This window comes from Trichoplusia ni, chromosome 23 (assembly GCF_003590095.1).
Source record: "Trichoplusia ni isolate ovarian cell line Hi5 chromosome 23, tn1, whole genome shotgun sequence".
In the NCBI taxonomy this organism is placed as follows: Eukaryota; Metazoa; Arthropoda; class Insecta; order Lepidoptera; family Noctuidae; genus Trichoplusia; species Trichoplusia ni.
Genome location: NC_039500.1, coordinates 3398526 through 3425552, shown reverse-complemented (window position 1 = coordinate 3425552; position 27027 = coordinate 3398526). Strand labels below are relative to the sequence as shown.

Genomic DNA, 27027 nt, shown 5'->3' with positions numbered 1-27027 from the left:
TTGGCTGCGCCTGCGCCGCCCGCGCCGCGAGCCGCGCTGCGGGCGATACCACCTCTTTTATTTTGGATTTTTTTAGGGATCCGTGTCAGTAGAATGTATTCCGGTATTGTACAGAACTTTTGATTGATAGGAATGGTAATGTTCGGGAAAATTATAAAGGTGAACTTTAATTATTTACTTCAGCTAAGATTAAAAATATTATTTGTGAATTTGTTAACTAAAATTGGAAGTCCAATAATAAGAAAGGAACTTGTTAAAACATTTTCGTAGCGAAATGAATGATAAACTCCAAAACAAAATAAAAATGCGGTTTTCTACCCTTCTGGCAGATATAAAACGCTAACGTAGTACCTAAGGTTTCTAGTAGTTAATAAAGTTTCTATAGGCAGTAGTAGTTTACTAACGGGCAAATAAAACCCTACATACCCACTAATTATATTTGATCTTTTTCAAATACAGTACAAGGTTCACACTTGTCCCCGCATTTTTTCCGGTCGCCTACGCTGCGCGCGCGCACCTGCCTCCCCCACGGGGGGCCGCCCGGCCTCCTTTCATGCCGACGGATTAATGCCAGGTTTTCTTTGCCCTAAAAATATATATTTAAAAAAATCCTGTATGAGAAGTCGCGTTTTGGTTATAAAGGTTGTATTTTTGGTTCTTGGTGTGAGGATCGAGGTTAGACGTCAAATTAAGACGGCCATGTAGATAGAAAACATCTTTTAAGTAACTTTTCTCTTTAAAGAAGTTGATAATTGTGGAAATGTATTAATCTTTTACATGAAATAGCTGCTCGAATCAATGAATATAATAGCATTAAGAACAATGCAAAAGAGTTTACTAGCTTTTGACAAACCAAATAAACATTTCATTTTTTATTAAGACTAGCTCCTTCTTGTATACATTACCACTTACAATTTAAACGATGAACAATTTTGAAAAAAAAAACCGTAAAATGCACTCACAGTTCTTAAATCATCAATCGTTTTGGACGTAATCCTTTATATTCGCAGCAAACAATTCTGTAGATATTGTACGCACTTTTCTTTTTAAAACCATAGTTGACATTATTTATTAAATCAATATAGGATAGTTAATAGTTTGCTTCTGCCAAACAACGGATAGACGGACGGATCGCCTTTAGCTACGTTTAGCCAGGAGGCCGACGCCAGGAGTTAATTACAGGCTTCTGAACGTAGCCTGGAGATATCAAGACTGGATAAAAACCTATGGGTTATAAATAGAGCTATATTCCTTATATTCAATTTCTAGGCAATCGATTTGATATTTACATTTTCGGCTGTCAAAACTTTTACAGATTCGTTATACAGTATTATAAGAATTACGTTATGTATTGTCTATACATATTATGTAAAAACGTAGAAATAAATGGGTCAGTAAAACATCTGAAAGGTAATTCACACTAAAAGTACAATAAAGCTGTCATAACGGTTAAGAAAAATGGCGCCCGAGCGAATGCTTTTTAAAAATCATACATCAAATAAAGTGCTCTCCCGATCGATCTCTATTCCCGACTCAACACTCTCCGTAGATAAACACATTAATATAACAATAACTGAGGTAATACTAAATTTTAATAACAATAATAAAACAACTTAGCATCACACGAACGCATCCCAACTCTTCACTTTACGCTCGTAAACAAACCATCATTTAAAACTATATCCATTCAAACATTACGTTACACATTAATAGTCCGTAATTCAAGGCTTTACAGTTTAAAATTACTTAAAATCTTAAAATTATCATTTGTAAATGTGTTTTTGTCAGATCGTAAACAAAACTGTTCGGGAGATTTGCCCGCGAAATCTGGATAATTTCGCGCGCTTCGGCAACAAACATGGCTGCTTACGCTGACAGCTGTAACGTATGAGGCGAAATATCCGATCCGGCTCTTATGGATGTATTAGGATAAGAAGACACCTACGTATTTATTTAGACGACAACCTATCAGGTAACTTTTTTTTTGTTAGAAAAGTAACAAATTCTATCACCATTTTTTGAACCCTGAAAAGTCGAAGAAAATCTTCACACCACTTGTCACCACAATCATCACTTCAAACAAAGTCTTACGGATAAGCTAACGAGACTATGTTATGATCAAAAATATGTTGATAATACCTTGGCAACTTGAATTTTGTTTCCTTTGCCCTATTTTCATTTAAATCATAAAATACAATATTTGTTCACCTAAAAGAGTAATTTAAAACCTTGTTGACAGCAGAAAAATAAAGCTGCTTTAAGGTAATTAACTTAAAATATCAAATGAAATGCACGGTTTTCCTTCAACGCGGACATGAAACAAAGCTAATTCAAGTGGAGGATCCCCGTTGCGTCCCGCTCACCCAGTAATACCATAACAGATAACAGCATGAATACCGGGGCTCACTAACAGACTTATGCTAATCAAGCATTATTATAACTAAAATTCCTAGATTCTCCAACGACCTAACGGCAGTCCATTACAGAAACTAATTAATCAAGGCTTGCGATGCGATTGCATGTGTTAACGTAGTATTAACGCGATATTAACAGGCGTTTGCGTGCGGTCAGGCAGCGGCGGCCGGACCGATGCAAATTGCACGCGAGCGCCGCGCCCGCGGCCCCGCCCAGTCGCAGGGTTGGTCGGCCGGCGATTAATAAGCCCTTTACAAAGGCCCTTTGCACGTCAGCGAACAGCCGTGTGCTATTTTGAGACGAGATTGGACGGTAAGTAAGTCTGAGGTGGGCCATGAGGCTATGAGGCTACGAGCTACAAGTCAGCGTTACGCCGACGAGTATTACTCATTTGTTATACCGAATGATTTGTACAAGGTGCGTTGATAAGGTTCTAACGTACTCTGTAATTATAACGAGGGTTAAAAATTGCTCAGATGCATGCAGTAGTCGCTCATCAGTTGGTAGTAACAACTCACTCTGCAGATGTTGCTTTCGACATTTTGCTTTTATTCTGTCAAAGGCATGCCTTTTGAATTGTGTTCTGATGGTTTACTTTGATATTAAAGTAACTAATGTACTTCAATTGTAGGGGATAGAAATGATAAGCAATACAAAGCATTATACTGCAAAAACTACTTTACGAAGTAATCTCATTTTGAGCCTTAAGCAGTTCTAAAATAATGTCGACCAAAAAATTTAATTCAAAGAGGAATTTGTCTCAAACGATTTCGAAGAACCAATTTATCGACAGACCTTTAATACCAGTTACTAGCGACCCCGTAAACATCGTACGTCGATATGATATACAAACAAACTCGACAAAACACCGGTTGACATTCCAACCTCGAAACACTCGCTGATAACCCATCTGCTGTCTAATCGAACAAACCGATCGGCGACCAATAACCAACACACATTTACAACTTAATAACTCAGAAACATGCGATTCCCAACCATACTGCTCAAGCTTTAAGGGTTGGAGAAAGAAGGATGGTTGCGAGTTAAGTTGGTAGATTTAAAAACACTCGGCATGCCTCTTTGTGGATGTTACGTCTTAATTCTTAGGAATATACATCTCGTCATAAACCGAATGCTTGGTGCATGATGTGAGCATGACTCGCTGTGACGTCCGTCTATCTTGGTCAGTTAGTCCGGCATCCTGGGAACCGATATACAATGTAATGTTCATGTCCATCAATAAATCAGAGATCAAAAGTATCAGGAAGCTCGCTGGTTATGGAGAGCGTCAGGTTCGAGATACTTCGTGTTTTGGCTACATGTTAAAAAACGAAATTGAATTTTAGGTGCTCCCGTGACTACCTTCTTCCTGCGACTTAACTGTAAAATACCTTAAAGGAGATACCGGATCGTTTAGCTTTCTTTTATGTAGCTCGTTTTAGATCCCACTGCTGGGCAAAAGCCTCCCATTTTCTCTTCAGAACTCTCAATCTTTTGCGATTTCTGGCCACGTTTAGCTTTATCAAATAAAAAGTACCTACCTCAGCAAAAATATGATAGGTCTTCATGAGTAGATAATAGACCAAGGAAGTTATTTCCCTAAGATATAAGAATACAAGAATCAATATAAGAAAGAAACCTAGGCTTTACCAAACACTGATACTTGCATATAAGTCACATACAAACCTACAGCTGGAGCCGAACCTATCATTCATACCATTAAACATCTGGGTCAAAAACTCCCGACCCCTATCAAATTCAAACTAGAAATAATAAATTAAAATCCAAAAAACTAAAACAATAAATCTAACGCGAAATAACTCGGACCCTAAATGATTGCCTCTTCAACAGACTATAATTTAGTCTGGACAAATTTCAGAAGGATCTATTTGACGTCATCGCGTTGTTATCCCGTTAATAACAGCGATGTCGAAACTCCTATTCTACGTCTTAATTCACCTGTCAAACTTGAGCATCGACTATAGAGCAACATTAGTCAAACTGTCAAAGTACCACGGCCGACTGTCAATTAGTCATGCGCGAACACGAGCGGCGGACGGTAGCCTGACTTTGAAAAAATGCAGGTAAGATCTGGATGGGCAGGGTTCCGTTGTGAGTGCTTCTAGTCTAGACCAAAATCTAGTCATTCATTTACAAAAGAAGGTGTCAGGAGTGCACTAGGGGCTAAGAACTGAAAGCAACATGTAAAGCTGAAAGGAAAAGTTATCTACTTAAATTACTTTTCCTTCCCTTTCTTTAAAAATTACATTTACTTAGATGTTTTTTTTTTACAGATACCTACTTCAAACACTAAAGAAACAGAACTTCAACTAACAATCAAAGTCAAGTCTTACGGACTTCTAAAACGTCCCTCGAAGCTCCAAATCATTCGTGACATGCCAGCAGCTCCAAACATCAATCTTTTGCTCTATAATTTGGCCGCAGAGCCACAGACTCACCCCAAAAAACTCCGAACAAACATTGTGACATCACATCACCCATGGGAATGATTTTGACAAACTACATCGCTAGTGACGCGCCGTCAAAATCCGTAATAGACTCGCCGATTTAAACATAATTAATCGATGTCTGCCAAACGAATTACCGGTCGAGAACCGTTTATCAAGAAAAAAAATAAACCGGACAAACTCCGGTAGACAACAATAGCGGCATTTGAATTGAATTCTCTAAACTTTTGTTTGGACATCTAAGGTTTTTCAATGAACGTAGATAAATTAAGTCGATTTGCATGTGTTTTTGTTGCTTTGCTTCTTTTAAACGACTTAGATAGCGAGCTGATGTTGTTTAATGGCTGCGGCGAGGGAATGTGGCTAGTTCAGTGTTTAGCGGGGTTGCTGGCGTGACGTCATTACAATTTTAAATAATATAATATTTACAGCGATGATTTTTTTTTCAGAATATGGCGTGGTACTTAATCTATTCGACCTTTAGTTCGTTGAAATTTATCGAATATTAAACCTTTTTAACTAGGTGTAAATTTCTTGTCGTATTTTGCAGACTGAGTTAGATATACATATGTTGGAAGTTGCAAAGTGTATTGTACTTCGTATTGTAATTTGTAAATTTACTTTGTTTTACTTACTACTTATAATAATTTAAGAATCTTAATATATATCCACATTAAATTCATTTTATACAATGAATAACTTATTCAGAAAAACGTAAAACTCAAATTGATATAATATGAAGCCTGCATAAAGACAATCCATAAAATGTATAGGGGCTTGCCATTGCCATGGAGCCGAAGTGACAAGACACTGGTCCGACGCCAGCGCAGACAACTGACCCACTCCATCTTCCTGCGAGATCACAGAATAAAATCCAAACAACTGCATATCGGACACGTAGATTTTATTAATGCCCTCTGAACTCCAATAATGAGACGTTAATAGTCTGTTACAATATTATTTTATAAGACAAGTAACCAATTAAAAAGAATTATGGCGCTGAAGTTCGCAGGTGCGCCGGCGCAAGCTGCGCGCGCAAACTTAAATTACATACAATGTAAATTAATGGCGGTATGTGCAGGAGTCATCTGTCATAACCGTGGACAGAGCCTGGATTGTTAAAATTAAAAGTAACTTTCTGATAATGAAGATACCTGGGACACAATGTGGGCTGGACCGCCATTTTAATTAGGAAGACTAATCACGGTTTCGTAATTTACTTAAAAGAATAATTAAGTTATTTAAATTAATTTCAAGTAATTTGGTTGTCCCAAATCATTTGCCAGTATAATTAAAAAAAGGAACATGTACTATGAAACCACATTGGAATGGCACGTAACTTAATCAATATTTACGAAAGAATTCCTTTTTACTTACGTAGGTAAGTCGTAAACAAAATTAAACACTAAAATTCTCATAAATTGTAATCATTAAGCGACCTACAACCCTCTCTGACACGAAATAGATTGCCTAAATGTCGGCCATATTTAAAAATTAAAAAGGGCGCGGTCCCGTTCAGAAATTCACATCAATTTGTCAACGGTAGGCGTTCCGACCACAGATAATTGGTAACGAACAGCTGATGATAAAAAACTCCTTTGTTTATTTAAAACTTATACAAAACGCCCAATGTTATAATTTACGCTATTTCTAAATAAAAACGTGGAGTTATCGAAGTAAGTTATCGATACGATAAAACTTCAGTACCTTGCGGTGTTAACCTTATTGGCCATTTAATTAAATGCATTTAAAGACGTTTTAAATGCAGATGGCAATCTTAAAAATAAATGTCAAAGCGCACTACCGTGTTACTCGGAATACAAACCAAATATGTTATTTATTCCTTTAATTGGTACACTTAGCAATTATCTCAATAAAGTGATTAATAATTGTTCCCTTAAAGGTCGACTAAATTTAAGTTATTGTTACACGTATTTTGACACGTTTGTTACTGCAAACAACTATTTGTTAACTTTTTTGGATTTAAAATTTATACCGTATGAAACATGAACTTTAAAGTTTGACATGTCGTAGAATTTTACAGCATAATTGAGCATAAGAGTAGGTAAGTTCAAGCTAAGTTAAAAACAATATTTTCCGAGTAAATATCTTTAAATATATCGTTTGCTGAAATGTGCAGCTGTTTAAAAGTCCGTCTCAATGTCGTAGAGAACAGAGTTCGGCACTTTAAAACACCTTTTATTTTAGATTTAAATTAGGTTCGGTGCTATCTTAGGGCGACATCTAAGCGGCGGGATCAGCAGTAAATTACGAGTGAACTGGAGCGATGCACCATCTCATTGTATGCAGATGGCGGACATCCGACCGCGTCTACCACCAACATTTGCATCAACTTTCGGAACAAGAAATTTGCAAATAAGCCGCCCCCATACCTAATTATAACCACCATTCACCGTAAAAACATTTCAGCTCAAAATAATACCGACGATGCTATTTCAAAAATACCGCAAATGAAAGTAGAAATACTTTTATCCGACAGTTTATCGTCCGCAGGTGCCGCGTCTAAATGCAACCCGTCGTTATCGAATATCATTTTCAATTATATAAACAATAGCGATCGCCAACCATTGTTCAAATCACAATAGCATCGCTCATTACTCAGCCGCTCGTTAACTCACCGGCCGCCGCGAAACACTAACTTTATCAGCGGCGCACGTCAAAATATCTACAGATCTCAAACTATATCTCCGTCCGACACAATCGAACTCAAATAAAAGCAAAGAACCGAACATGACTCCTGAACGCAACCCAGAAGCCAGATGCGTATCGACGCGCCAAAAAGCAAAATTCGACTTTCGAACCTCGCCGGTGATATGACGTTTCCCGCGTTCCTTTTTCGAAAGTGCCCGCGAATTGTCAACCGTCGCATAGACAACGAGCGCATTTGAATACCGCCGATTTGAATATAAAGGTCGGCATTCACGTGTCGCCGCCATACATCAACCGGGAAGGCTTTAAGTCTTTCGAGCGCTTTTCGGACACAAATAAGCGTCTGATGTTCGACAGGACGCGCATAATACGGTCAGATTTAGTTCGGCCCCGACGCGAGCTGCACCCGACCACTATTTATGAGACGTACGTGATGAAAGCGCGTTTACTTTGGCGGCTATTTCGCGAACGGGGTGCGAATGTTTTAACTGCACCGGTCTCGTCTCAACCTCATTCCATCGGCGCTTATGTAAATGACGACTTCAAATACCGCATTAAGATAATCATTTAAAATATTTATAGCGTGTAAACGTCGATATTAAGGCGGGTAGACACCCACGACAGAGAGTCCGTATCGTCCGTGGCCATATTTCATTTGGCCACAATTACAACCATTAAACGGGGCGCAAGTCTTTGATATTTCTTATTTTATTTATTGTAGCAAACTTATTAGGATACCGTGGCATTAATGATGACAGATGAGGCGGGGTATCGCGGCTTAATGCGGCCGGAGCGGGCCGCGGCCGCCGCGGACGATGCGCTCACTTGTTGATAGAAAAAAATATATTTACGTAAATTATTTCATATCGAAACGTAATTACGGACGTAGGCGTCTCTACAAACGTACTAAAGATACGCAGATGCCTATTTCAGTATATTATCCACCCACACAGTTAGACATAAAACTAGTGGCGTGTAAGTAATTAGTTAACGGTCGGTTTGGAACGCAAATGGCAAAGATATCAAGTATTTAAAATGCGTAATTGAAAACAATATTTAATGGTATTTTATCGCGACAGTATGTAGCGTTTTATTAATGTTAGGGCAGTGTAATCTGCATAACAAAACTATTTTCACGCTCAAAGAAACGCGTCGGAGTGAGTCCTTTTGTTGCGAAGACAAATGTAACACATTAACTTAACAATTATCAACTGATTATTTTCACGAAGACCCCTCGGGTTGTTAGAGGCTCGGTGAGGTCATGTAACTTACAATGGTTTGGTTAATTTAGTTATATATTAATGTGCTAGAAATATATCATTAAGGGTCCAACTATTATGGTCAACATATTACGGATTAACTTGTGAAAGGTCTTAAAATTCAACTGATCCGTCACTCTGTGTTTGTTTTTAAATGGTTAAATAAAAAAACAATTCTTCAAAAGTGAATAGCGTTACCCATAATGTTGTCAATATCGAAAGGTTTTAGGAGGCTTCTTTTTCTATTTTGGTCTAAAAACAAAAACATGCATTCAAAAATAGACGCTGATAATGATTGCTGTCAAAATTCTTAGCAAATATTCCGAAGAATGGCGAATAACTTAGTTAATGAAAAATATAGATCGTGTTTTTAAACTTTTCTTATGAAACTGTGACCGTTCTATTTTTTTTATTAAACCTACCGGTCATAACTGTCAGTCAGAATGCCTGTATACATGTTTTTTTTAATAAGTCTGTCATTAGCATGCCATGTTCTCTCGATTCTGCCAACCCCTATGCTTAGGTGTTTAATAAACATAAAATAACTGTTTGCACAGGGTTCGCACCTTGCCCAATTTGTTACTAACTAATGTAAAAATATAAAAAAACATTGCATAGAAAATATTTTTGCATTGCAAATCCCAAACGCAACATAGTTTGAAATTATTTCTTCTATGTCTGTATGCTAATTGTCAACAGGTGAATTTAATCTAATTCGCGATAATTGTAACCTTTAAACACATTCGTTGTTGTCTTATTGCTAATTAGGATTAAAAAACGTTCTTAAAACTAAATTATTATGTCTTTTCTTTGGTTTTAATTGATAATTATAATTAACGTGTACTGGGCATTTAACTGATAACTAAACTTAATAGGTTGTTAAAACTGCTTACTCGATAACGAAATTTCCTATTTATGTAAATAAAAATGCTCATTATGCATTGCTAGAGTTCGTGAGGAATTGCAATGTATTGCCATCAAATGCACCGGCCAAACCCGGGAGCAGTAGCACGATAGTCCAAGTTTAGTCAGACTAGTCGGTGGCACGACCTACTTCTGCCCCCGTAGAGGCGGGTGTCTAAGAGGAAGCCTTACCAAAAAGGGTCTATTATATATAAGTTACTTTTAAGCTCTGACGATCACAAAATTCCATTAACATCAACTCTGAGTTAGTTGACCACCCTATGAGGACACGTTTTTTTTAAACTAAATCTATAAGTCCTGGAAAAACATGAATTTGAATCCTGTGAAAAGGCAAATTTAATATCGGCTAACGATGGCAACCGATTACGAAGCAGCAGGTTTTCCTTACCGGTCATAGCGACCATGTTACAATATTGCAATTCAGTGATTCCAATAGTACTCTCTCATAACTAAGATACAACTGAAACACATCTACGTTTTAATCAAAGGTCTCAAATTCCCAGCAGTTCGTCGTCATAATCTTATCAACTCCCGCGTTCCCAAAACCGTCATAGACAAATTAGTGCAGATCAAATCTACACAGAATTTGAATAGGGAACGAACCAAACGGAAACACGTTGTTTTTACCGCATTTTAATTTAATTTGAATTCGGAATGTCGTTGCGCGTCTGGCACCCCGCCGCGATTACAAATGGCGGCTATACATCACGTCGATGATATCTCTTTCAACTTTTGAAAGCAGCGCGGCGTGGCCAGCGAATTAATAAATTGTATACGTAGAAAAAATTAACCCCACATACTGATATATTAGATGACCAACGAGTTAAATATTATCAAGTCGGGCAGTTACTAGAAACTAGAAGCCCAGTCACGGTTTTTATAAATGATCCTTGTAAACTTAATTAAGTTAATTTTAGTCGTATAAATGTATCGTTTAAATTATGAGGTGACTAATAAATATATGTCGAATCAAATTGGGGCCGAAAACGTCATTCGAATGTGAATAAATTATGGCACATAATCAAAATTAATCACAATTTATATATTATATAATCAAAGTTACAGAAAGGGTCAAGTACTATTAATTATAACAAAGTTCACCCAAACTGTTCAATTACACAATCATGTTCACGTTTTATTTTGTGATGTGATTTTTAATAGTTACCGACTGATTAGTTTTGAGTTTTTATACAAAATAGCAACATGCAAAACTCTGGTCAAATAAAATTATTACATTTTTTCATATATTATGTACTAATATAAAATTGTAGTTTCCTTATGGGTTTATTATAGCAATAAGTTTCTTCTCGCCGATCTGCGTTACCTAAATTAAACTCGAAGGCGTTATATATTTAACTTGAGTATGCTTTATATGCACGCATTACAAGTATTATGATTTCAGAACTCATTAAGTAAACCTTAAATATAAGGAAAAAACAGTAAAATAATTAATGTTATTTTGTGATACCATATTTTAAGGAACGCATCCTAAACGATGAACACAACAAATGGCATGGCAACACATCTCAAGAACCGTCATTGTCAAGATGACATAACACATTAGCTGTCATCGCAAGTGGAAGGAGGATCGCAAAACAGAAATTAAAATTCAATCCCCACCACGAAGATCAGCTTTCACCATGGTAGCTGTATTCCAGTGTCACAGATCCGCCGTGCAATGTACTAGCCGCCGGCTTCTGGCGCTCGATCCTAACATAACTGTATTTTTTAGGCGACCGCAATGTTCGCGCGAGTGACTTTCTACCCGACTCTCCTGTACAATGTCCTCATGGAGAAGGTCACCAGCCGGCGCTGGTACGACAGGATGGATGATACTGTGATCCTGGGCGCTCTCCCCTTCCAAAGTATGACAAAACAGGTACGTTTTAGTAGGTTATTTGTTCAACTTGAACTTGGTAGTACATTTCACATTATCGACCTTTTCTTGCTTCTTCTAAATGAAGACGTGGTGTTTTTGATGTTTAATGAGTAAATAATAGTTGCCTTGACATGTCTACGATAGCTAATAGTGTAGTTTCTAATGTACTTGATAGTTATTTAACTTAAAAATTCATGTTGTAATACTTTATTATTATGCTAAATAACTATGTAAAAAAATATTCACGTCCCTCACGAACTTGTAAATCGATTAACAAATAGATTTATCTATAAAGAATGCTATAGGTCTACTTCTGGTTAATGAGTCATTAAGATACAAACTCTAATAGATATATGATTTGAATACAATAAATTCATTCAAGACTTTCTAACCAGTTTAAAGGTATGTCACTGATAAATGACAAATACCATCAACATCTATTTGCTCAGGACATAATTACTTCATAGTAGTCCTCATGTTCAATAAATTTATGCAAAAGATCCCAAAAATCATAAATGAAAACTAGGAATATGATTCACCCAATAAAATTTATTTAGATCATTAAAAAATAAATAATTTCCGAAATATGTTTTTTGTGTTAATATCGTTTGTTGTTACAGCTCTCGTTTTGAAAACTAACTAACATCCTGTATTAATTCTTATTTACAGTTAAAAGAAGAAGAAAATATTAAAGGAGTTGTTTCTATGAACGAGACATATGAATTGAAGATATTCTCAAATGATGCAGAGGTAAGATATTACAAAATTATAATGCTACACTTTGAATCATTAAACTTCACTAATCAAAGAAACAATTACTCCAAGATTTAACATTATGTATGTCAAGGTATTTTGCCAAAGCCATGTCATATTTTGTAACACTGCTTCTGCAAATGGAACATCTCTCTTTAAGGAAACCAAGTAATTCTTGGGTGCTTGACATCATACAGAACTTTATATCATTTAACTTGAAAAACTTCTCTCAACACTAGAGAGGACCCCTGAAATTACCAGTGCCACTTTGTAACTCAATTTTGTAGCACTTCCCGATAAGCTAGCAGGCTGAAAATTTCAGGGTAGCTTCAAACCCAATGACAATGCAATTTACAGCTATAAAAATGACTGGGTCGATTTTGATAAAATTTGAATGGAGTGACATTTAAAAATGTGGGTAGTATCATCTATTAAGTTTTCATCTTTGTATTTCCATCTGAAATACTTTAGTACATTATATTCAATACATAGCATGTGTTGTGTGATATCTCTATTGCCAGAGTGGTAAACAGTATTTAGCACCTTATGTTTGTCTTGACTGTTATGCCATCATGCATTGTGTAATACTCCACACAAAGTTTTAAGAAAACCATAAGACATTATTGTTAAGCATAAGCTAACTATAATAAAGTGTAGTCAGATATTTTCGCCTCATGAACCATTTTAGTAATCAGATCTATGCTGATGAAAAATATATGCCCTGTTAATTAATGTAGAATATTAAATAAACTAGATTGAGAATTGTTAAATAATAAAATAATTATAAAGATAACATTTATCTCACAGGAGCCTATTGGGACAGTCACCAAACATTCCACGTCTCTATATATTATATATCACATTTAATCTCTGTGTATGTATGTACATCATACTAATATTATACATATAAATAGAATATGGTTATCTTAGAAGCTCTAACTTTGAGTTAAAAAAATATTGTGTTGTTGTGACTGTTGTCATGGCCTTGAAGTTCTATGTATGAATTTGTAAGCATGAGGTGCAGGTTCGATCTCAACTCAGGCTAATACCAATGTGACTTTTTCGAAGTTATGTGGTCATTCTTAATTATTCTAAGACACTATAAGACATTTTTCATATACCACACTATTTTTGACTGGTAGAAAATGCCTCAGGCATTATATCCACTATCATAGTTTTTTAACTATAAAAACTGGGGATGCATTTTTTATTGAAATTGGAATTGAAATCGCGAATCCGCAGTGAGCAAGTGTGGCGCGTGATTAAATACTCAAGCCTTCCTTATAGGGGCAGAGGCCTGTGCCCAGATGTTGGCCATCTATAGGCTTTTTTTTGTGTTAGGTTCTCCATCTCCCTCAAAAAAACGTAAAAGCGCATGAATAAAAGGTATGGAACCGCAAGTGTCAGTTAGTTAAAACATATTTATTTAAGCTATCAGTACCTGACTAATATTGCCTATAAAATGGCTATCTTAAATTCCTATCTGGTCTTCTCGCACTAGACTTTGTCCCAAGCATATGAATGAGCCCACAAACACGTGTAGATGAATGAACGTCTATTCAACTGATATCGCAACGACAAGGGTTCATCTGTTCGACGACGAACTTTATAAAAATCACTTTGTTATGATAATTCTATTATATTTTAGTATGGAGGTCGTAGGTATGTAACCTACTTAGACGTTCTATCTTAGATTTTCTCCCTTTTGTTGTTTGGTTTTGTAGCGAGTTTTCCGGTTGTGGTATTTTTAGATATAGATACGCATGTTCGTAGCTATATGTATTTATATTATGTATGTTGCCTTATTTGTAATAGTCACACTGATATTGTAAAAGCAAAAGTATGTGCCCTAGACCGATTTCGTTGAACGTTAGATTATCACATAGGCCTTTTTTGGGACTAGCCCGCCACACATGCCCGTCATTGCAACTCCTGTAAGCCAGGATCTAAAATGAAACCAACGAAAACCACCGAAACACTTAAGTTCGGAGTGTACCACGGGAAACAATTAACTGCCCTGGATCCTGTAACGAAATTAATCAGAAATAGTAAAAGGAGGAGTAAGAAAAAATGTTCCACTTCCCTCCATAGCAAGCGGGAGACAAGAGAAGAAATAGCTAGTTGTAGCAAAGAAAAGAGATTGACAACTGAGTTAGGCTCAGATATCAGGCAAAAACGCCTGAAAGCACGGAAATTTGCTCTGGTAATCACATAGGCTACTTAATGACTTCGTTAAAGTAATGTTTTTGCAGCTGTAGGGATGAAAAGCAACGGCTAGTAAGCAAATAATACAATGCCTAGCTAAATAAATCTTAATATAACTATAACACTCAGTCAGAGATATGATTCACAGGGTTTTTCATGTCATCACATGAATATATTTTTACGGGATTACCCTACTATATGTTTTTTCAAAAATGTGTGATGAAAACAAAGATGAGGGTCACAATTTTTTTTTTTGCGTTACCCGTTCTACATAAGTTGTTACGGTAAATTCCCGAAAGTAATTGTCAAGGAAACCCTGGTATTGCTAATTGGTTCGCTCAGGATTTTAGTATCTAGATTTTCTGGTAGGAATTTGTTACAATTGTATCTAGATAGACAATAATATCACCTTTTTTAAAGTAAATGAAATAGGTACAGTACATCGAAGCTAAGGCAATTTCTTAATATAAAAACCTCTACAGTTAAAAATGAAGTTGGCCTTGAATGTAATTGTAGTTAAGTCTTACGACATGCGACAGTCTGGTGAATATATTAAGGAAAATACTTTTTTTTTTGCATAATTCATGCCTATAGCTATGCTATCTGCCAAGTCTGTAGATTTAATTGAAATGTATGTAAATGAGACATAAGAAAAGATGCAGAAGAACACGGATAAGGTAACTTATCTTAAGGGTACAGCGGAAGACTATTATTAAAGCTCCGCTGTTTATCTATCCGTCTGTCACTAAGCTGTACCACAGGAACTGGGATTACTGGGAGGGATAGCGAGACGGTTGATTTTTATAGAATAATTGTGGTCCTCTGTTGCCGTTATGACGATAAATATATATGTAAAAGTCGAGGTTAAGGTGCGGTTGAGACGTTTAATATAGGGGTGACCAATATGTTTTTCTATATCTTATATAGTACAATCTCACTAGCACATATTTAATACTAGCTGTTGCCCGCGACTTCGTCCCCGTGGGTAGAAGATATAAGTTATGATTTATACCTGCCCTATTTTTTTTTTGACATTTTCCATTGTATCTTCGCTCCTATTAGTCGCAGCGTGATGGTTTATAGCCTAAAGCCTTCCTCGATGAATGGTCTATTCAAAACAAAAAGATTTTTTCAATTTGGACCAGTAGTTGCTCAGATTAGCGCGTTCAAACAAACAAACAAACAAACTCTTCAGCTTTATATATTAGTATAGATATAGATTACTGAAGACGTACATTTATTACCTGCATATGTACATTATATAATTACAAACAAACTTGTACTACTTAACTGTCGTGTAATACACCTACACTAATGCTTATGACATGTGTTTCCAGAAATGGCGGGAACAAGGCGTCGAGTTTCTGCAGTTAGCAACTACAGATATATTTGAAGCGCCAGACCAGGACAAACTGTTTGAGGGAGTCACGTTTATCAACAGGTGACGAATTCATATTTAATAAGTTGTTATTTGGTAAATTATTTGTTTGTTGAAATCTAAATCATGAATGAGATACTTATCGGCTGTCATGGTATATTATGCGGAGGAATGAAAATCACGTGGTGAGGAAGTCGTTGAGCAGGGATGTGGATGGATATAGGATAAGAGGACGACCAAAGAAACGATGGATGGATTCTGTGAAAGACTATATGGCTGAAAAGCGTTTCTTGTGAGATGACGTCAGATAGAAAGGTATGGAAGAAGAAGACATGTTGCGCCGATCCCATATAAAATAATTTGGATAAGGGCAGGGGAATGATGATGATGTTGAATGAGATATTTATCGGCTATTTATAAAGTAATTTAAATACATTTTGTATAACAAATATGAATGAAACAGCTCTAGTGATTAGGTAATAACATTTGTGTTAGGTAGAGAATACTGTGTCAGACTAATTTTAAAACATTATTAAACAACACATTAAACAACACAAATTTGAGTTAAATTTGAAAATGTCAACACATCAACTCCAATATACTCTTTTAAAATCAAAATTAAAATAAAAGTCAAAATTAACAATAATATCAACAATAGTGAGGTAAGACAATGTAAAATAATTTCCAATTCGTGTTTAACCATTATCTCACCTGTGTGTCCCAGGTTCCTACCCCCGGACAGCAAGCTGGCGGGCGTGCCCACGCACAGCGCGCAGGTGAACGGCGGCAGCGTGTACGTGCACTGCAAGGCGGGACGCACGCGCAGCGCCACGCTCGTGGGCTGCTATCTCATGATGGTGAACTAGCTCTCTATATAATGTTGTAGTCTATATAATAATCATAGTTTTGCCTATTTTGGTATCAACGACTAAACGGTAGGAACCTTCCAAGTCAGTCAATTGTACGTATTTTAAAGTATATACACTTTTGTTGCGTCATGCTGTATATTATTAAACAACTTTTACAGAACGCCATTAGTCTAAGTATAACTAAGCTAAGTTTGCATTATGACTTCTAGACAACTAGTAAACATACTCCTATATTTCTTAAAACATAAACATCATAAATTAATTACATCTAGACACATAACACCCACGAACATTAGTACTGGTTGGGAATCAGGGCCACTAACCATCAGACCAAAAGACCAGTCAAAAACCTGTCTACAAATACACGACATATGTCTAATATTACACTCGTTCTCTTACAGAAAAACGGATGGTCCCCTGAAGAAGCAGTGAAGTACATGCGACACAGGCGGCCTCACATCCTGCTGCACACCAAGCAGTGGGAGGCGCTAGACATATTCCATAGACAACACGTCCATAGACATAACGTCAATCGAACATGAGAGTAGACACTGTAGTCATAGACAATTAGACAAACTTGATTTGAGCGTTTTAACAATGCCTTATGATATTTTTAAATGTGATGTTAGGTGTCATTAGGCTGTTTAAACTTGTTTTAACATCAAATTAATTACAGTCAATAATAGACCTCACAGGAAAACTTACATTTACAATATCGGTATAAAACACAGTGCCGTATAAGGCACTTTAGCCCAGTGCCACTATGACCAGGGGCCCGGGTGATTCTTCAGAAAAAATTACATCCATTCAAGGTCGTCATTATCCTCACCAACTGGTTTACATCACTGTGATGCTAAAATGTTTTAATCCTTACGTCATTTAGTAATAGCCGTAGAACTTTACAAGTTTAGATAAATATAATATTAAATCAAGCAATCTGCATTATGTAAAGTGTGGTGAGGATAATGATGTTGTTAATTTGTGTTACTTTTTTCCGGAGAATCACCCCCAAAAAGCTCGATAAAGTTTTCACTGAATGCAAATAACTTGAACCAAGGGGGCCCTCCTTTGTTGCCTCGAGATAATACATGTATATTGAATACGTTTCGCACCTCTACCTCAAATCAAGATTAGAAAATATTTAAAATGTTAAACATTCGTATTTAGTTTACAATAATAATGCAAAGTTAACCGAAAGTACAGTTTAGCACAATTTACAATAATAAACAAACTATTTTATTGTTTTATTAAAATATGTTACGTAGTTTATTTTTATTACAAAAAGTTACTGAAAATCTATAACTTTATAATAATGAAATACCTATTTAAATGTTTTATTTTTTAATATTGTCTTATATTTGTTATGTATCAAATAGTATTCAATTGTCTTCGTTCAACAGACAGAAGCATAACAAATTAATTATGTTTGTTAATTTTATAAAAGTTACCTTATCCAAAATATATTTATGTATATTTGTAGGTAGTCCGTATAAATATGTTTTCCAATATAATATATTACAGGAAGGAATAATGACAGGAGCAAATAGCTCGAATACATTTTTTTGACCTAGTAACACTGGTTTCGTTAGTTCAAAATTTTACCACCAGGGTATGAAAAATAGTGCTCCTGCACTAGCGTAAAAACTATTGTTATATCCAATATGCTCAAATTATTACAGTTTAATATTGTGGTGCAGAGTAGTTTTACAAGATGTAGTTGATTGTTGTTACAAATATGTATAAGATTATTATTGAAATATTAAAAATAATATTTTGGTATGAAGTTGTTTTTTAACCTCCTTCGCCCATGGACCCGAGCCCATTCCTGCTGAGTCGTATGATATATTTAATTTCTACGACAAAGATTATAATCTGCGTAGGTAGATTAGCTACGTAGGTCAACTTGGCTACGAATGTCAGGGTATATGAACTTCAAGTTTGCTATCAATTTCGGTCTCTACTTGCTACAAACGTCAAGTTTGCTACGAGGTTCGGGGCCCACATGCTACGAATCTCAAGTTTTACATACATATATGCTACGACTATCATGTTTCATTTAATACGAATATAATCTTCCTAAAGCAGGGTCCTTTTGATAAGACCGTCGGATCCCACTTGGGACGACCTTGAAACCTCTATGAATGTCAAGTTTCATTGCTAGAAATATCAACTTCATAAAATCATCATCAGCTATTCTGCCAAGGTTCACGCGCACTTCAAATAATGTCGAGCGATATGCTTTTTGAGTGCTACAAATGTAAAGTTTGTATTTGCTACGAAATTGGAATGCGTTACAATATGACTAACGTCAGTAAGCCAGGTGTATGCTTTAGCATAACGGTTTCTGAAAGGATATAAGTCCACAATAAAACAACAATTAAATCAACTATTATTTATTCTAATAAATTGAACTACACCCCCGCAAGTGCGTACATTTCAAACTATCAGAACAAACTGCGTAAACAATAAATAATACTATAAACATTAATCGTTGAAGCAAAACGAAATTTGGGAATCTTGTGCAATTAAGTACCTACCTTGAATATTGTCGTATCGCAACCCGGCAAAGGTAATCTCTGCCATACCAATATTAATTTCGACCATTCATTCGACTAATAAAAATATTTCATAAAAAACAAACAGTCAACTAATTTCATTGTTACGGTATCGCAGTCTGTGATTGCCGAGTCGCTCTTTGTACAGTGCCTTAATAGCGTTGCCAAAAAAACAAATAAAAAAAAGGAATAAATAGGGCGGTAAACGTTAGACCACAGATAAAAGCCCGCTTACATGGCAACACTATTTAAAATTAGTCCTAGCTTACTTATCATAGTAACATAACTTCGCTTGGAGACGTTTATAATTTCTGGCGATCGGACTTGATAGCCCAGATCTGTTTGATGGTGTTCGCGATGCCGCCATCGTGGCTGATGATGTAGAAGAGCCCGCCCAGGGTGGCGATAGAGATAATATACACAAGCCCAAGGGCAATTTTGGGAAGAATGGGACCCACAACACTTGCTCGGACGTAGTCTATTGCGATCGCTTCCAAACCCCTGGAATGTAGACAAAAAAAAATTAAACAAAAAATAAATAACATTTTTCTTCAATCATAGGAGCATTCTATCCTAGCAGATAGGAAAAGGATTTTGTAAGATCTTTCATGGATTGTAGGTTCGCTAAACTGGATCAAAAAGGTACGAAAGGAATTTCCCTACCCCCATGGGAAAGAAGCGAATTTCACTCCCAATAAATTTTAAACAATTTTGTCGGCTCGCCCTAAAAAAATATTTAAGGCGACAGTTATTTAGAGTATCTAAGTTCGTTATTTGCTGCCGCAATTTTCTCATGTGGCATGTAGTAAAAAATACGAACACTTTCACTTTTCCTTAGCTTGAGTAAAGGGGATCAACATCACCAATCACCTAGTTATGGAACAAACTACAACGAAATAACTAGGTCAGCTTGCCTAAGTGCACTTCTTCTTCTTCTTTCCACCCCCCCCAGAGCCGCCAGACTTGCTGGGTTTCCTCATGTTGCGCCAGATTCGCCAGAAGGCTCTGCAGAGGCCGATATCGTTGAAGATCAGATAGAACAGGCCACCCAGCATGGTCACCGACACGAAGTACACGATGCCCATCGCCACTTTGGGTATGAACGCCCCGAACAAAAGCACTCGGATGTATTCCACGACCATCGCTTCTAGACCCCTGGGGGAGGGAAAAGGACGGTAGGAGCAGGAAAAGGAAGGAATATGTTAGGGAAGCTAGGGAACTGAATGTACAGATAATGCTGGTTTCATCATCATGTAATACATTATGGACACCAGATAATGTTAGAAACCATTCTTTTACAGACCAAGGCGAATCTTAATGACCAATTTTGATAACCGCTTCGACACAGAATAACATTATTAAAAAAACCAACAAGTATCTTTTCTGCTCATTTCCTCAAACTATTAGTAAATAAAACTACTGACAAATCAAAGAATCTACAGAACTCACCAGAAGGAGTGGGCACAGATGAGGATCGCGATGACGGAGTCGAGGATCTTGTTGGGCAGCAGCAGGCCGAGGGGCAGGATGGGCACCATGAGGGCGGCCACGCCCTTCTCAATGACCCACAGCTTGGAATGGTCGTGCGGCTTCTCGTCCGACAGCCGGACGGGCGACGTGCGGAATGAACGCACCTGCAAATAAATTACCGACTATATAGTTAGGTATCTATTTATTGCAATCATATATTAAATTTTTTCTTACATGAATCGCGAAGCGTGGACCACATGCCGAAAGAAATTTTATATCTTCCTGCACAGTTTTTTAACAAATGTTGACATTGTATGGTAAGTCAATTTACTTGTTTTTTTTTTTTTATGAATTCCAATAACGCCACTGATTTCAATTTGTAAAATAAATAAAATGATAATATCAAAATATGTCATAATAAAATATTGAAAATATGTTTTTTAAATATGCTTTTCTCAATAAATGGAGTAGACATTGCAGCCTTCCACATTGACGACATTCCACAGCTACTGTGATAGTCTAGGCCTTAGTTAAGAGGCTATATGAATCAAAGGCTAAATCAAACATGACTTACAGAGTTAAGGATAGGAGTGTTCATTTCCTTGAGTGCATTAGCAGTGGCAGGTAAGACGCTGACGGCGGAGCGCTGGAGGGACGCCTGTGTCGCCAGCTTCATCATCTGCTGGGTGTACAGCCGACTTGTGTAGCCTGGAAATACAAGAACAAACAATATTTTAACACTTTGTTCTATTTATTTACGGATGATTTGAGAGAAACGTACGCAAGTTCGGCTGGCGACCCTGCCGGCGTGTCAGCGAAAGACTAAGGACTTCATTGGGTCCACAACCAGTAAGGCAATTTTGATAAATGTGTGAGGATAAACAGTTATTAAGTAAACAATAATGAATGGAAGTAATTATAATAACATTAGGTTCATTGTTTATACTAACAAAAATTCCAGATATAAACTGTAAATTTTTGTTTTATAATGATTAGTAAGCCTAAAATTAAAACCTGTAATAGTCCAAATTTAACCAATGTTTTTTATAGTCTTTTCTGCCCTAATGCATGGTAAAGGCATTTTCAACTCTGCCTCAAAATTTATAAATTGGTTTTTAATTATTTTTAAATATTGCACAACAAACCTACAATAGATTAAATTACTTGAATTCAGTCTTTTCCAGTTCATAACAGTTATCATGTGTTTCCAAAGTCAATATACCTGTACCATGTTTACGAACCAAGCTATCATTTTCCACAGACAATGATGTTGATTGTTACTGTAAGCCCATATTTATATCTCACTCAATTCCAGAACATTCTGCTGTTACTATGTTATAATACCATACATGATTTCATGGCTAGTACTTTCATAAAATTAAAATAAATAATTATAAAATAGAGCATAGTTATGGCCTTTTAAAAAATAATAATTTACAATTGTGTTGGTTATCAACAATAAAACTAAGTTAAACTTGTTGTTATGTGATGTTAATTTAACTCTTGCACATAGTTTAAAAACAAATGAATAACAGTTTTTTTTCTGGTTCTATTTTTTTTATTATTTATTTATTTTTATTCGTTAAATATACAATTACAATATGTAGTGCTCCACAAAACCTAGTTTTACATTTTAGCCTGTAAGAAAGCAAAACAAACATGGGATTATCTGTAGTTTAAAAAGTTAGATAATACTATTCATGTTATCAATGTAAACAGCTAATAAGCTTTATCTGTTAGTGCAGAGCACTCCGGATAACTTACAGACAGGGGTTAGCTTATCTTCTTCTTATCTTAAATACAAACCAATTATTAATAATTAACAAACTTCTAAGACAATTATCCCAACTAACCACTAGCAGTCAAATTCTAACCTAAGATAATGTATAAAAAATATATACCTTAATTGGAAAGGAAAATTTACAAGTCGCATAATAATTATTGCCTAGTTAAAGATAAGAGCTGGTCTTGTGATTTTAAATGCTTTTAACGTGGTGCAAGAGTACGAGAACGAATGGGCTAAACACTAACAACTATTATGTAATAACAAAACAATCACTACTATAGAGAAATTACCTGGCGTACGCAGCAACATTGAAAACGCCATTCTTGATGTTATAATGGATTTGCTACTGATTATGTTAAATAAAAATTTCTAAAATATTAATTCACAACGTCAGCCATCGAGTCCCCAAATTCGATAAATGTCAAAATAGACTGATTCAAAAATCGAATGACCTTCTCTTGTCAAAGTTGTCAGGTGTTGCTTGCGATTCCATTTACAGATTTATTTGTTTTGCTTAGAAAATGTAATTGAATATGTCGATTTTTAGCATCACAAAAACACTAAAACTGAAGTTGCTTGTTAAATTACGTCATTAGACTATATCTTATTAAATTATTGACATAGGATTCTATAATAACTGGGCATTTGCATTTGCTTGTAGCAAACTTTAAAAATCTGTACGATGGTGTTAAGGTAAGAGGAAAATTCAGGAAATTGAAATATTTATTATTCTTCGAACCTTTCAACGTCTTTAATTTTAAAACGAAATGAAAAAAAAATGAAAAATAACTGGGTTATCTGTATTTGAAATTTTTATGTCGTGGTAACACTGTAGTTCTGCTGAATGACAATTCATTTTGGTGACTCCAATATTTTCAATCTTGTTTAGCATCATTTTAGAAGTGAAGATATTTAATTAGTCCATAATAAATAAATCTCAAAATGGCTACAACCTTAGAAGACAAATCTATCTGGGAGGATGGAGAGGAAGCTCTTAGTGAGGAAGTTCTCCGCATGCCCACAGACGAAATTATCAGCCGTACCAGACTTCTAGACAATGAGATTAAAATTATGAAGAGCGAAGTAATGAGAATCTCCCACGAACTGCAGGCTCAGAACGATAAAATAAAGGAGAACACAGAAAAGATCAAAGTGAACAAAACATTGCCATATTTGGTGTCCAATGTGATTGAGCTGTTGGACGTTGATCCTCAAGAGGAGGAGGAGGATGGTGCGGTCGTGGACCTGGACTCGCAGCGCAAGGGCAAATGCGCGGTTATTAAAACCTCCACACGTCAGACCTACTTTTTACCAGTCATTGGGTTGGTTGACGCAGATAAGTTGAAGCCTGGCGATCTTGTAGGAGTAAACAAAGATTCCTACTTGATTCTGGAGACTCTGCCAGCGGAGTACGACGCCAGGGTGAAGGCCATGGAGGTTGACGAGAGGCCCACTGAACAGTACTCGGACATTGGTGGTCTAGACAAACAAATTCAGGTCAGTTACAACTTTACTTAATTCTGCTTTGTCATCTGATCTTTGAATCTTCCTAATGATAATGAATCTGTTATTCCACCCTTGTGAATGATACCACTGACCCTGTTTTCACAAAGTACTATAATAATTGTAATTTTTTATGGCATTAAACAGACACTGTTGAAACATAATGCATTTACAATGTTTGACACCCACTTACAACTTCTGCCCACATTGTAGTCACAATCTAATTTCATAATGTTTGTAACTTATGGGTGATATATTTGTAACTAAATGGGTGCTTTGAATGTTGTTAACAAAGGTATCTTGCAATAACATAAAATATCTTAAATTATTTAGCTTTACCTGTTAATGTTACTTCTATGAACATTTATCAAAAGAATATTGGTAGTTTAATGTTTATTCAAATAAGAAATATACATATTTTTTTACCTTACCAGTATATGACCCCCATTGCTGGGCAAAATCTTCATCTTCCAAACTTGGCTATCTTTTCTGATTTCATATCTGACATGATTTGAAATATTATCATTAAAAACTATAAATTCTCTGTAGTCCTTCTTTCTTAAAACTCACTTAAGTAAATTAAGTTTTAAAAGTCAACTACAATATAAATTTATGAATCTAATACAGGGCAAAACAATAACAAATTCCTATATTCCCATTACAGGAGCTGATTGAAGCAGTAGTACTGCCAATGACCCACAAGGAGAAGTTTGTGAACCTTGGCATCCACCCTCCCAAGGGTGTACTTCTATATGGACCCCCTGGTACTGGCAAGACCTTGCTGGCGAGAGCTTGTGCTGCACAGACTAAGTCTACCTTCCTGAAGCTGGCTGGACCTCAGCTTGTGCAGATGTTTATTGGTAAGCTTTTGACTGACAAAGCATCAACATTTTAAAAGGTTGGAATATTTGCATAGTTCAATAAAGTATGGAGTCACTGTTACTTGTAGTAAGAATGGGTATATATCCCATAAGCTGTTTGCTGGTTCATTATTTGGAGAGGCACTGGCAAAGGTTCTGAGAAAGATATGCTTAAGTATTGCTTGGTATAATGACCTTTTTCGTTTTTTTTTATTACAACTTTTAGTTCTTATGACCTGCTCTTTTCAACTACTTTAAGTATCATCTGTCTGTCTGTGAAATCATAGCTCCCAAATCGATGAGTTAAATCTATTTAGTTTATTTGTATTAATAGTGAATTAAACGGAGAGAGTGGAGACAGAGAGTTCTTAAACATGTTTGATCAAAATTAGTCGAGCTATTTAAAAGTTGTGAGAGTAAATATTTTTACTTACTGGCTTTTAAGGTTGTTAATTTTATCTTTTCTTACTACAGGTGACGGTGCTAAGCTTGTTCGCGACGCCTTCGCTTTAGCCAAGGAGAAGGCGCCCGCTATCATCTTCATTGACGAGTTGGACGCCATCGGTACCAAGCGTTTCGACTCCGAGAAGGCTGGTGACCGTGAGGTCCAGCGTACTATGTTGGAGCTCCTTAACCAGCTTGATGGATTCAGCTCTACTGCTGACATCAAGGTAAAATAGTTTAAAATGATTACAATTGGCGTAGATATTGAAAATGGCTGGGCTAAGGCCTCCCCTCCTGTTTTAGAGATGATAAATCATAAATGCGTATACATGGTATCATCTTCTTTGTAGCATCTCTTTCTCCAATCTTTGCACAAAGACTCAATAAATTTATTTTTCTCTTTCTTATATAAAATCATGGCAAAGACCACTGTATTTCTGGACTGACTATTTTTCAATTCCAGGTCATAGCTGCTACAAACAGAGTGGACATCCTCGACCCTGCCCTGCTCCGTTCAGGACGTCTGGACAGGAAGATTGAGTTCCCCCACCCCAATGAAGAAGCCAGGGCTAGGATTATGCAGATCCATTCCAGGTATGAATTATATTTAATTATTTCAATGTTTCAGTTTCAGTTGTGGGACCCAGTACCCAGACCCAGCAATATAAAAAGAAATAGAACTGGGTTAGACCTCTTGTTCACCGCGACTTTTGTAGCCATGTGAAAACACTGTAGTCGTGACATAGGTACGTTTGTAATTTGCTATAGAAACAATCTTAACGCGCGGTCGTTAGCGATGCGCTAAAGTAATCTAATTTTAGCAAAACTTTGACATAGATCTATGATCATGTCTAGGGCGATTTTTAAAAGTAGGCTTAAGCACAGTCACAATGTGGACAATATCTGTTAGAATACTACTACTAATACTTAATTTATCAACAGGAAAATGAATGTATGCCCCGACGTAAACTTCGAGGAGCTGTCTCGTTCTACGGACGACTTCAACGGCGCTCAGTGCAAGGCCGTGTGCGTCGAAGCCGGTATGATAGCCCTCCGCCGCTCAGCCACCGCCGTAACGCACGAAGACTTCATGGACGCCATTTTAGAGGTCCAGGCCAAGAAGAAGGCCAACCTCAGCTACTATGCTTAAACGAAATTTGATACTATAACCAGTTGGTATTTAATTGTAAGTCTATTGTATAATAAAATTTAGGAAAAATATATTGTGTTTTAATTCTGACTCTACGGACTTTTGTATATCAGTTCAGTTCATCAAATTTCAGCCTTCAGGGTCCATCTAAAACTAAAGGTCCATAAAAAATCGTACGATTTAGTATTCCATTCGATACCATACATAAACATACACATTACACACTCATAAAGTAGTTCGTTAAAAAACCCTGTGCGCGTGACAAAAAAACAAAGCTTTTAGTATGATCAAGAAAAAAACTAAATTAGAAAAAAGAAAGTCTTATTTCCAAAACCCTTAAAATTAATTTCTTCAGCAGAGGTCGTCGGGAATCCGAGATCTGTATACGGTGAGTAGGTAAGTAGATCTACGGACAATCGTAATAGTGCAACTGTAAATA

General features: G+C 36.3%; 3 protein-coding genes across 4 annotated transcripts; 2 read left to right on the top strand and 1 right to left on the bottom strand.

Moving 5' to 3' along the window:
* The first annotated feature begins 11277 nt into the window (after positions 1-11277).
* On the top strand, positions 11278-18088 carry LOC113504790 (phosphatidylglycerophosphatase and protein-tyrosine phosphatase 1). The gene is made up of 6 exons (XM_026887233.1): positions 11278-11379; positions 11469-11615; positions 12285-12365; positions 15911-16014; positions 16676-16808; positions 17222-18088. The coding sequence occupies exons 1-6, from the start codon at positions 11377-11379 to the stop codon at positions 17360-17362; spliced, it is 609 nt and encodes a 202-aa protein (XP_026743034.1). The 5' UTR covers positions 11278-11376; the 3' UTR covers positions 17363-18088.
* Positions 18089-19202: 1114 nt separating this feature from the next.
* Positions 19203-23078, bottom strand: LOC113504791 (succinate dehydrogenase [ubiquinone] cytochrome b small subunit, mitochondrial). 2 transcript variants are annotated; one of them, XM_026887235.1, is made up of 4 exons: positions 22922-23068; positions 21420-21553; positions 20825-21009; positions 19203-19876 (listed from the first exon to the last, which is right to left on the bottom strand). In XM_026887235.1, the coding sequence occupies exons 1-4, from the start codon at positions 22950-22952 to the stop codon at positions 19678-19680; spliced, it is 549 nt and encodes a 182-aa protein (XP_026743036.1). In that variant the 5' UTR covers positions 22953-23068; the 3' UTR covers positions 19203-19677. The 2 variants fall into 2 exon arrangements, with proteins under 2 accessions (XP_026743036.1, XP_026743035.1); XM_026887234.1 differs by lacking the exon at positions 19203-19876 and adding an exon at positions 20275-20530 and having other exon boundaries at positions 22922-23078.
* A 381-nt stretch (positions 23079-23459) lies between these two features.
* LOC113504711 (26S proteasome regulatory subunit 6A-B) lies at positions 23460-26659 on the top strand. Its single transcript, XM_026887121.1, has 5 exons — positions 23460-24128; positions 24799-24994; positions 25469-25665; positions 25902-26032; positions 26381-26659. Exons 1-5 carry the CDS (start codon positions 23574-23576, stop codon positions 26586-26588), a joined length of 1287 nt encoding a protein of 428 aa, XP_026742922.1. The 5' UTR covers positions 23460-23573; the 3' UTR covers positions 26589-26659.
* Positions 26660-27027: the final 368 nt, after the last annotated feature.